The sequence below is a fragment of the Triticum aestivum genome, chromosome 3A (assembly GCF_018294505.1).
Source record: "Triticum aestivum cultivar Chinese Spring chromosome 3A, IWGSC CS RefSeq v2.1, whole genome shotgun sequence".
NCBI lineage: Eukaryota > Viridiplantae > Streptophyta > Magnoliopsida > Poales > Poaceae > Triticum > Triticum aestivum.
The window spans coordinates 65,097,975-65,110,300 of record NC_057800.1 but is presented as its reverse complement, the minus strand read 5'-3'; the positions used below and the strand labels follow the sequence as shown (position 1 = coordinate 65,110,300).

General features: G+C 48.8%; 1 protein-coding gene across 2 annotated transcripts in view; it reads right to left on the bottom strand.

The window, feature by feature from the left end:
* The window catches only part of LOC123057920 (probable protein phosphatase 2C 1), a 3,132-nt gene extending 2,793 nt beyond the window's left edge, over window positions 1-339 (bottom strand). The window contains exon 1 of one of the 2 annotated variants that reach the window (XM_044480784.1): window positions 97-339. In XM_044480784.1, the coding sequence (XP_044336719.1) occupies window positions 97-197 (101 nt within the window). In that variant the 5' untranslated portion in view covers window positions 198-339. The remainder of the gene's footprint in view (window positions 1-96) is intronic. The other variant, XM_044480785.1, reaches the window with a different exon arrangement.
* Window positions 340-12,326: the final 11,987 nt, after the last annotated feature.

Genomic DNA, 12,326 nt, shown 5'->3' with positions numbered 1-12,326 from the left:
TCTAGGCTCCATGAACCGGATATAGCCTAACATTTGGGAAGGCAATAGTAGTTCGTGAAAAAACAAGAAGGATGGAGCAAAGGGGGACGTATATACTTGGCAGCGCGTAGAGGGGAGAAACGCGAGCGGCGGAGCGGATGGTGGGGAGCGGCGTGGAGGCAAGGGGGCGAGAGGCGGGACGCGGTAGAAGCCGCCATGGCCGTCTTCTGGCTGCTGTGCCGCTGCGCTGCTATCCTCCGTTGCCCGCGGCAAATGGGGGAGGCGCTAGTGGTAGTGGAGGCAGGCAGGCCACATCAACATGGCTGTCGCCTGTTGTTTTGCAGGCTCCCAGTAACAAACTCTCCTTTCTTTCAGTTTGGTCCCTGGCTGGCTGCGTCAGTTAAGGGCTTCTTTGATTCAAACATCTTCGTAGAGATTTTTGAGGATTGAAATCCTTGGAGTTTTTTTCTGTGTGGGTTGTATGATTTGTTGTATTGAATTGTACAAAGTTTTTTCTGAAGAATTTCGTTCGCACTATATTTGTTACTTAGGCCCACAAATATCGATGAAGTTATTTTCTTTTCTTTATAGATATTCACAAGACATGTGTCTGTAATTGCTGAAAAATTCAAAACCAAATGCGAATTACACACGGAAAATGGGTGCCGGACATGGTTGAAAGTGCATCTTTTAGATGCCTTTATTGGGGTTTTAGTGATTGAAGGCAAACCAATTGAGAAAACCAACATTTTATCAAGTCTATCTCTTGAACTCAGTCCTTTATAAATGGCGACCTTACGTTCATTTCAAGATGGCATCTACATTAAGCTCTTATAAATACCCCCTTATGGGACGGAGGGAGTACTTTATAGGTTTTTGGTGAATCCAACATTCACATTGGACCTAGGACAACCTTGCTACCAAAAGGGGCACATGAAAATGTACTTTGATTTGAACTTCAAGGAAAGACCACAAGCCAGAGATCCTCAAACAATCCACTCGAGCCACTCAACTCCTCTATCTTCCTAAGCCCGATTACCACTGACGGTGTCCTAGACTAGGGGGTACCAACCTACTTGGCCCACAGTCCTCGGGCCGGGCTTATGGGCCCTCATTTTCGTAAGGAAGGAATCCGGAAGCCTTGCACCTCGACGTGATCAAGACAGCCCCTGCCGAAGACTTGACATGTACTCCAAGGACATCTTCGTCCACCGTCATACGCATCCTCAGATCTGCAATCGACCATGTAACCATAGGTACCCCTCTGGCGTGTATATAAGCCAAGGGGTTTAGCCTGTAAAAGGGATCCAATCATAATCACATCCACCTAGCCTTAGGGTTAGAACACAACTTACGATCTCGAGGTAGATCAAGCTTGTACTTGATACACAACCATTAATACAATCAAAGCAGGACGTAGGGTATTACCTCTTCGAGAGGGCCCGAACCTGGGTAAACACCGTGTCCCTTGTCTCATGTTACCATCGATCCGAGATCCACAACTCGGGACCTCCTACCCCGAGGTCTGTCGGTTTTAGCACCGACATTGGTGCTTTCACTAAGAGTTTCGTTGTGTGATCAAAGAAGGATCCATGGGGTCGTTGGTCACCGAACCCAACCTTCAGGGTACTGTTCCCATGCTCATACCCCCGTCATCGGATCCCACCTTCTCCCTTACGAGCAAGGTTGCAACGAGCAAGAAGCGACCCATGAACCCTTCGCCTCTCCATCCGCCCCGGTCGAAATCCCCGTAAAGGGCGAAGGGCTAAGGTATTACTTGGAGAGAGACCCCGATAACAGCCAACTGGAAACAACCGAGGAATCAGATCTTAAAATCAGCTCGGTCGATCCAGCATCAGTATGTCCTTTGCAGGATAAAGACTCTGGAGTCTCGAGCCTGCGGTCTAAGGGGATCAAATTTTTTCTCCCAACCACCCCCACATCGAATACTGCCCGGATAATTTGGGCCCATCCGATGTCTGGGACTTAGCCTATGTGCAACAGCTACCTGACAAATCAATCAGACAATTCTGGGCCAGGTTCCTGTCCATCAAGAACAATATACCGGACTACCAGGATTCAGACATAATAGCAGCTTTTCAGCATGGATGCAAGGATAAAGGCATCTCAAACACCGTCACCCGTTGCTGCGTCCAAGCATTCTCTAAGCTATTTGATCCACTGTTAAGATTTTGAACCATTAAAGACGCCTGGCTAGCCCGGGAAAAGCAAACAAATTCAATCTCAGACAAAAACATAAAGCATAATAGGCTCACACTTCGGTGCGAACACCGCACACAACCATCATCAGACAACAAACCTCGGAAAAAGAGGAAGCCGGTTGTAGGATCCAAGGCTTCCCTCCACGGTCTATTGGATAAGCCACGCCCTATCCACTCTGTTCTGCTAAATACCAGCACAACCTCATAGTCTTCGCGACTGTTGGGTGGTGAGACATGTAGCTAAGGGAGGTGAAGCCCACCTCGCTGGCAAGAAAATATATATGGAATAGTCCCTGGATGAGGACGAGGTCCTGATGATCTATGAAGTCTTCACGTCAAAAAGCCAGAGAAACAGGCTCTCTGAGAAATTAGATCCATTCAATACATAGCATCCCGAGACACATGGATAGACACACCAATTACCTCCGACCATAAAGATCAGCCGAGGAGCACCCCGGGCAGATGCCCAGCCGCCCTAGTTCTTGACTCAATTGTTAACGGTTATCGTCTTTGAAAGGTGCTAATGGATGGAGGTAGTAGCCTAAACCTCATATATGAAGACACTCTAGACAAGATGCAAATCGATAAATCACGCATCGAGCAGAGCCAAACCACCCTTAAGGTATAATACCGGGATGAGAGGCACTGTGCAATGAAAAATCACCTTGGACTTGGCCTTCGAAAACCCCGAGAACTATCGATCCGAGGAAGTAACATTCCATATCGTCCCCTTTCAAAGTGGGTATCACGCCCTTATGGGCTGCGGCGCCTTTTAAAAGTTTCAAGCAGTTCCACATTACGACTATATGAAGCTCAAAATGCCGGACCCCAACGGGATAATTACCATCTCAAGTAATCCCGATAGAGCACTTAAAGCCAAAAATAAAACAGCATCGCTCGCCCTTGAGTCACTATCCGAGGCCCTCGCGGCCAAGGAGTTGACATCATTAAGAGCCATGGTCGATCGAGATGATATCATCCTTGACAAGCGTCCGGAGTCGACCTCATTCAAGCGGGTCGACAACATAGTCAAATTTCAAGTACACCTCACTGACCCAAATAAAACATCGTCGATTGGGGCACAACTTGAGCCGGAAATTGACGAGGCTCTACGCAACCTCCTTAGAGAAAACTGGGATATATTCGCGTGGCACCCCTCGGATATGCCGGGGATCCCCCGAAGATTTGCCGAACACAGCCTAGACATCTTGAAAGTCTATAAGCCTGTCAAGCAAGCACTTCGGCGGTTCTATGAACCCAAGCGCCAAGCAATGGGCGAAGACTTGGCTAAACTTCTTAAAGCCGAATTCATCAGAGACATTAAACACCCCGAATGGCTCGCTAACCTAGTCATGGTACCCAAGAAAGATAAGTCCTGGCGCTTATGCATCGATTTTAAAGACCTCAACAAGGCCTGCCCTAAGGACCCTTTCCCCTACAACACATTGATCAGATCGTGGATGCCACAGCAGGGCATGACTCACTATGCTTCCTAGACGCCTACTCGGGATACCATCAGATAAAGATGAAGGAATCCGACCATGCCGCGACTGCATTTATTACGCCATATGGGCCATTTTGCTTTAACATAATGCCTTTTGGACTAAAAAACACCGGTGCAACGTACCAGCGTATGATCCAAACATGTTTGAAAAAACACATCAGAAAAACCATAGAGGCATATGTCGACGATGTGGTTGTCGAAACCAAACACGCCAGGCAGCTGGTCGACAACCTTCGTGAAACATTCACCAGTCTGTGGGAGTATCAAATTAAGATCAACCCTGAGAAATGCATCTTTGGTGTACCGACGGGAAAACTCCTCGGATTCATTATGTACAACCAAGGAATCAAAGCCAACCTAGCCAAAATTCAAGCCCTGGTCCGACTAGAGGTGCCAACCAAGCTCAAACACGTCCAAAAAACTGGTAGGCTACATGGCCGCTCTAAGCCGCTTCATCTCAAGGCTCCGGGAACAAGCTCTACCCCATTACAGATTAATGAAACAAACCAAGACTACCGAGGCAACAGCCGCCCTGGAAGATATTAAAACCCTCATCGCTACAAATCTCATTCTAATGACATCAGGCACATTGAGCCGACGGTACTATACATCTTGGCCACCAACCAAGTCGTCAATGCAATTCTCGTGGTCGAACAAGACATGGAGGGCCATAAGCTTTGGGTTCAAAAGCCTGTTTACTATGTCTCCGAAGTCTTAACTCCGTGTAAGACACGATATCCACACTATCAGAATATAGCCAATGTTGTGTTCATGGTTCATGGCATCAAGAAAACTTCGGCATTACTTCCAAGAGTGCTCGGTGGCTGTGGCATCGGAAGTGCCCTTGAGCGAGATAATTAACAATAGAGATGTCACGGGATGCGTCGCCAAGTGGGCCATAGAGCTCCTTCCCTTCGAAATAACATACATGCCGCATCGAGCTATTAAATCTCAGGTGCTTGCAGATTTCGCCACGGAATGGACAGAAGCCGAGCTCCATAGAGAATACATCACATACTCACACTGGACAATGTATTCTGACGGTTCAAAAATGCTTGTCGAGCTAGGGGTTGGAGTAGTGCTTACATCGCCAATAGGTGACAACATCTGGTACGTGCTACAAATCATGTACACAGACTCAAATAATGATGCCAAATATGAGGCCCTTCTGCATGGGCTTCGGAGAGCTGTTTCGATGGGTGTCAAGCGCCTCAAAGTCCAAGGTGACTCTAACCTCGCTATCTCCCAAGTAAACGGTAAATTCTACGCCAAAGACCCAAAGATGACTGCATATCGGAATGCAGTCCTTAAAATCCCGGCAAGGTTCGAAGGGTTGGAATTTCATCACATCCCACGTGATAGCAATCAAGCCGTCGGGGTGCCAAAAGGGACAAGGTTCCCGATAACACCTTCCTCGAATGGCTCTTTAAGCCATCCGCGGTCTGGCGGGACAATACAATAACGTCGGAATCAAACGACACATGGCAAAGTATCCCACCCGAGGACAGAGTGGAGCATGACATAATTGGAGTATCAACCATTCAGGAAACGGCTTCAGCTCACGAGGTCATGTCGGTTATTGCACCATGGACCAAGCCTCTCCTTGCATACTTACTCCGCAAGAAGCTCCTCGAGGATGAAAGCACAAGTGCTCCCTGGGCAATTTTGGTAATTAATGTCAACATATCTCTTGTTGGACTAATGGTTTTATCTAGCATGTTTCAGATAAGTTCAACGATGGAGTGGCAAGGACAAGAGGATGTGGAGAACCTTTAAAATGCTAAGGACAAAGATTGGCAAAAGCTCAAGACTCTTTGTCTTTATTTTAGTGATCCAAGATCACATTGAGTCCATAGGAAAGCCAATACTATTAAAAGGGATGAGGTGTTCCCTAATGGTCTACTTGCTCAAGTGCTTAGTGATATTGCTCCAAAACCCCCAACCACTTTCTCCATCCAAATATGTCCAAACCCTAAACTCAAACTCGGCCCCACCGATTCTTTCTATCTGGAGCCACCGAGTTCATTTGACATAGCCACTGCCAGAAACCCTAATGATTCAGTCACACCGATACGGATCTCGGTCTCACTGAGATGGCCTTGCCAACGCTCTGTGATCTATTGCATTCGCTTCGGTCCCACCAAGTTTATGCAATCGGTCTCACCGAGTTGGCTTGACAGATTCTTTATTGCTTATTGCTTCACTTCGGTCCCACCGAGTTGATGCAATCAACACCACCGAGATGATGTTTTCCCTAAGCCCTAGCACATCGGTCCCACCGAGTTGTTCTAGTCGGTCCCACCGATCGAGATTCCTAACGTTCATATTTTCGAACATATCGGTCTCACTGAGATTTCTAATTGGTGCCACCGAGATGGGTCAAAAGTGTGTAACAGTTGGATTTTGTGTGGAGGCTATATATACCCCTCCACCCCTTCTCCATTAGTGAGAGAGCCATCATAACGTACCTACACTTCCACCATTCATTTTCTAAGAGAGAAGCACCTACTCATGTGTTGATATCAAGAGATTCCATTCCTGCCATTTGAACCTTGATTTCTAGCCTTCCCCAAGTTGCTTTCCACTCAAATCCCTCTTCCACCATAGCCAAATCCGAGAGAGAGAGAGAGAGAGAGTTGGGTGTTGGGGAGACTATCATTTGAAGCACAAGAGCAAGGAGTTCATCATCAACACACCATCTATTACCTTTTGGAGAGTGGTGTCTCCTAGATTTGTTAGGTGTCGCTTGTGAGCCTCCGTTGTGATGTGGAGTTGAACCAAGAAGTTTGTAAGGGCAAGGAGATCGCCTACTTCATGAAGATCTACCCGAGTGAGGCAAGTCCTTCATGGGCGATGGCTATGGTGGGATAGACAATGTTGCTTCTTCGTGGACCCTTCGTGGGTGGAGCCCTCCGTTGACTCACGCGACCATTACCTTTCGTGGGTTGAAGTCTCCATTAACGTGGATGTACGATAGCACCACCTATCGGAACCACGCGAAAATTCTCCGTGTCTCCATTGTGTTTGCACACTCCAATCCCATTCCTTTACTTTCTCGCAAATTGCATGCTTTAACTTTTCCACTGCCTATACTCTTGTCATGCTTGCTTGAAATGTATTGTGAGTGCTTTAACATGTGCTAAACTCAACCTTAACTTGAAGAAATTAAAAACTACCACTTTTGCTTGTTAAGGGTCTAATCACCCCCTCCAGGCCCCTCTTCTCGATCCTTTCAATTGGTATCAGAGCATTGGTCTCCATTACTTTGGTTTAATCACTGTCGGTGTCAAAATCGGCGGATCTTGGGTAGGGGGTCCCGAACTGTGCGTCTAGGACGGATGGTAACAGGAGGCAGGGGACACGATGTTTTACCCAGGTTCGGGCCCTCTTGATGGAGGTAAAACCCTACGTCCTGCTTGATTAATATTGATGATATGGGTAGTACAAGAGTAGATCTACCATGAGATCAGACAGGCTAAACCCTAGAAGCTAGCCTATGGTATGATTGTATGTTATGGTTGTTGTCCTACGGACTAAAACCCTCCGGTTTATATAGACACCGGAGAGGGTTAGGGTTACACAAGGTCGGTTACAAAGGAGGAGATATCCATATCCGTATTGCCTAGCTTGCCTTCCACGCCAAGTAGAGTCCCATCCGGACACGAGACGAAGTCTTCAATCTTGTATCTTCATAGTCTAACAGTCCGGCCAATGGAGATAGTCCGGCTGTCCGGAGACCCCCTAATCCAGGACTCCCTCAGTAGCCCCTGAACCAGGCTTCAATGACGTTGAGTCCGGCGTGCAGTATTGTCTTCGACATTGCAAGGCGGGTTCCTTCTCCGAATACATCACAGAAGAATTTGAATACGAGGATAGTGTCCGACCCTGCAAAATAAGTTCCACATTCCACCGCAGAGAGAATAATATTTTCGCAGATCTAATTTGCTGGCTTGTTTTGGCAGCACGACGTTATGTCATGGCTCGGTGATTATTCGAACCATTTCTTTTAACCAGCTCCACACACAACGCGAGGCGGTTTCTTGACGCGTCTTGTCGAAGCGGAGATCGTGTTCCCCCAATTACGGGATTCTCATTAATGCGGTCGTGGGTAACCCAACCGTGTCTAGGACTCCTAGATTATAGGCAAGTCCTAAACGACTACGGAGAGGATGCTTGATATTCACCCTCTTTATAAAGGGACAAGGTTTTTGCTTTTTCCCTCTCGTGCTCAATCGAACCCTTCCCCCACCTCGAGTTCTAACACCCAAAGCCCAGGTTAGGTGCTCCGGATCTTCAATCATGTCCGGATCCAGCCTTCAAGGCCGATGGATGCCCTCCTCCGTTACGGAAGAGGACATTAAGAAGTTGAGGGAGGCTAGATACCTGACTGCCGAGGTTTCGCATCGGCTGCCTGCTCGAGGGCAGATCGTCCCTACTCCCGAACCCAACGAGAACATCGTGTTCGTCTCCCACTTCCTCTGAGGTCTAGGCCTCACTCTGGATCCCTTCGTCAGGGGTTTGATGTTCTATTACGGGCTAGATTTCCACGATCTAGCTCCGGACTCCTTTCTCCACATCTCGACATTTATTGTCGTGTGTGAGGCCTTCCTCCGCGTTACCCCTCACTTCGGCCTGTGGCTCAAGACCTTTGAAGTAAAGCCGAAGATGATCGAGGGGCAACATGCAGTGTGCGGAGGTGCATCAATAGGCAAGATGGCAGGAGCTCCATGGCCGAAAGGTTCCTTTCCAGAGGTGTCTGAATTATGGCAACGGGAGTGGTTTTACGTCACGGCTCCTAGAAGTGCCAAGTGGGCGGCTGCCCCCGCTTTCCGCTCGCCCCCCCACCACAACTGATGTCATGGATTAGTAGAGGTCTGAGCTGGGGTCCAGCCAAGGACGTGCCTATACTGCAAAGCCGCATCCGAGATCTCTTCGAGGGAGATTTTAATTTGGCCGTGGTAATACAAGTTATGCTGGTTCGTCAAGTCCAGCCTTGCAAACACCGGCCCCTTCGCTTGTGGAAGTTCAACCCAGAGGGACCGCGTGCCATTCAAAGTTTCCTCGGCCTGACGCACGAGGAGATGTACAAGTCATTCTTCGGACCTCGAGTAGAGTGTCCGGATATTACCGAGGACGTGGGCTTGAGCAGTAACCGCGCCGCCGAACAAGTAAGAAACCCTCTGGCCGAACACACTGTCTTTTATTCATCACGAAGTTATTTCTAAGAGTTTGCTTTTTGACCAGGACTGGCTAACAAAGGCGAAGATGATTCGGTGTTTGGCCCCCCTCCCTGAGGGTTTGGAAAATCCGGTATTGGAAAAGATGCTCAAGGTCGCACCTTGCCCGGAGCCCTCGAAGGAAGATACCGGGGGGGATAATACGGGCGGACACAAGCCCCCATCGCTGCCCGTTCCAACCGAGGGAATGAGCGTCTCCACGAAGGAGGACAACCGGAGGAGGAAAAGGACTGCTTCCGAGGATCCGGAGGCCGAAGCCTCCAAACGGGAGAAGAAGTCTCCCACAGAGGGTCCTGCCTCGGGGGGTGCTTTTGCCGCACAAAGTCCGCGGGGGGATCAGCCCTCCAACGAGTCGTAAGTGATCCAAAATACTTTAATAGTAAAGGTAAGCTATCTTTTTTCTAAGAAAATAACCACCGCATATATCTTGCAGTTCGGGCCTTAGCCCCTCTCAGATGAGCTCGTCTTCGGGGGATCTTCTTCCAGAGATGATGGAGAGCGAAACGCCTCCCCCGGACTCCTCCGCTCAAGAAGCGGGCGACCCCGAAGTGTCGTCACGGAGGGCCTCTCCGGATCCGGTGAGGCCAGAAGATAATCCCATAGACCCCCGAAGTCCCCAGCGTCCGGCTCCCGAAGAGAGCAGACAAAAGAGTCCGACACCGTCTAGTGTGCCGTCGGACATTCTAAGGGAGTTGGTGGGGCGAGCGGCCATCTCAGAAGAACACCGTATGCTGATGGGTATGGTGATGGAGAGAATCTCATCCGCCGAAAGCGGATTACATGAAGCCTTTATGAGTCTACTGACAGGCTTTGAGGTACGTGAGATAATATGTGATAGTACTGCACATGTTAGGTGTGCCCTGTGTAGATAGTAGCCCCTGAGACTCTGGTTGTCGTCGAGAACGGCGGCGAACAGAGGATCATATTCCCAGGCAATAACCAGACTGCCCCTATGTGCAGGTGGTGGAAGCTCCGGTGGCTAGCCGGACTGGTGAGTTTGCCAAATTAAAACGGCAACTGGATGCGGCAGACGCCGACATCGAGCTTGTTAACAAGAGGCTTGACGAGGCACATGGTAAGTGTTATTATCTGGTGAACACCACATAGTAAGAGCAGCATGATGCCAGTATCTTTAATACGTTGTGACTGCAGATGGAGCTGCCACCGTGGAAACCTTGCGGGCAGAACTTGCCCGAGCCAAGGAACAAGCGAGAATTAGTAATGCCGTTGCTTTGAAGACGGCCGAAGAGTTGAAAGTCAAGAAGGCCGCACATTGCGAGAGCCAAGAGAAGATGGCCAAGATGGCCGTATAATTAAAATACACTGCCGACCTTTGCCAGGTCCTTGAAAAAGAAAACCGAGTGAAGGCAACGGACCTTGAGAAGGCCACGACGGCGGACAAAGACACCCGTTCTGCTATGAGAGCGAAGAAGGAGGAGCTGTGGGAAGCCGGGGATATTGTGGCTAGGAAACCCTTCATGTTACGGAGGAAGTTCAGAGATCCATGGTATGCCCCTCTGGATCTGCTGTGGAGTTTGGCAGATGCGTATATGGATTTGGCAGCGAGTGCTGCCGATGCGGCCAAGTACTTCCAAGGTCAGACAGATCGTGAAGTGGACAAGCTGTTCTGGTCGCAATTCCACGTTCTAGAGCATCTGCTTTCATTGACTGACCAGCTAGCCGAATGGGCCGAACTGAATAGGTTGTCCGGACTTGCCATGAGGTCTGTTGTGGATCAGCTATGGCTGGAAAAGCCAAAGCCGAACAACTATTTCAGCTTAGTGCAGCAGTTCCTTGGTGCGGTGCCGCGCATTAATGCGACGAAGAGGTCGGCGTGCATAGAAGGCTCATGGATGGCCCTTGCCCGTGTTAAAGCATACTGGGCGGAGATGGACGCTACCACTGTTGCGGCGCAGGGTTCGGCCATAGGCCGAGTGGCTGCCGAGCATTATTTCGAGGAGGTTCTCGAGGGTGCTCGTTTGATAGAGGCCCAGTGCTTGAAGAATATTATGTTTGAGTGATATGTATTCTCATTGTAAATATAATGCTTTTATGAAGTTTTTATAAGGCTATGTTTATACTTTTGCCTGAAAGTAGTATGATGCCTCCTGTGCGGCCGTTTATGTATACATGTGTATAACCTGAAAGATTGCAGCCGTCGGCTTCAATCCCCACGCATATAATACGGAGGTGCTCGCAAAAAACGCATGTTCACACTTAACCCAACGTCTTGGTCCTATTAAGGAGGTGATAACATAGCGAGCGAGGCAACCGGACTATAATGCTTTAACACTTTCACTTAGTCATATGAGTTTGACAGTGGGGCTACTAGATAGCCCCTGGTGGCTCCGCACTCTCCCGATCGCGGGGTGGGTACATGCCTGGCCGGAAAATGGCCCTTCGTTAAGGCGGAGGAATTCTAACATTCCGATAGGTCATCGAGTGGTTGACCAGTCTCACGCTATATCATGATAGTCAGTTTTTGGCTTTCTCTACTGAGGTGCTCGTCCGGATGAACCAGGGCACAATCGCAGTAGTTCTCCTGGTGCTACCTTAGCCGATAAAGCGGAACGTAAGGCACCAAAACACAGGAGCCGGGCAAACCCAACATTTGACCAAATACAATGATTCAGAGCTGATGCATATAAGGCCAAACTCGCGACGCCAAACACTCCCTAAGGTATTCGGTCTTTATGGTATAAACCGGGCCTAAATAGTGCCCTTTGTAAGAAGCCCCTTGTGTCCAGGTACGTGCATTATTCTGACGTGGCCACATGCCAAGACGTCAGCGTCCTTCTCAACTGTGCTGAGAATTCGGTGGATATGTATCAACAAGAGACAGTAAACAAGGTTTACGCAGGGTCTTAATATAAAAAGAATCCTTGGAGCGGGTCCCTGTTGCACGTCTGCGCCTGTGTCTCCGTTGTGCCGTATCCTGGACGGGTGTAGCACGATGATCATCTGTAAAACATAGGAACTTAGGTGAAAAAGTTGTCGTGCAAAAAGATAGTTTTTAAAGAAACCATGTATAATTCAAGATGAGTAAAAATTCCCACTTGTCTGTGCGCGTTGAGCCCCTTGTATTTGTAATAGGGGTGTGATCATTGATCCGGTATGAATTACATATAGCTGCGCTGGACTCGTCTAACCGTGTCCGAGGTCTTGATGACCTGTTAAATGCTTTAGTTGGTGAGGCCGTTTTTAGTGTACGGCTGCCAAGGCAGCCGCACTCTCTTCGCCGCGCAAAGATCGCTTAATACTTCCGTTTACTGTAATGATGCCACGTGGGCCGGGCATTTTGAGTGTGAGGGAAGCATAGTGCGGTATTGCATTAAAGCGAGCGAAAGCTTCGCGTCCGAGTAGTGCTTGATAGCCACTTTGGAA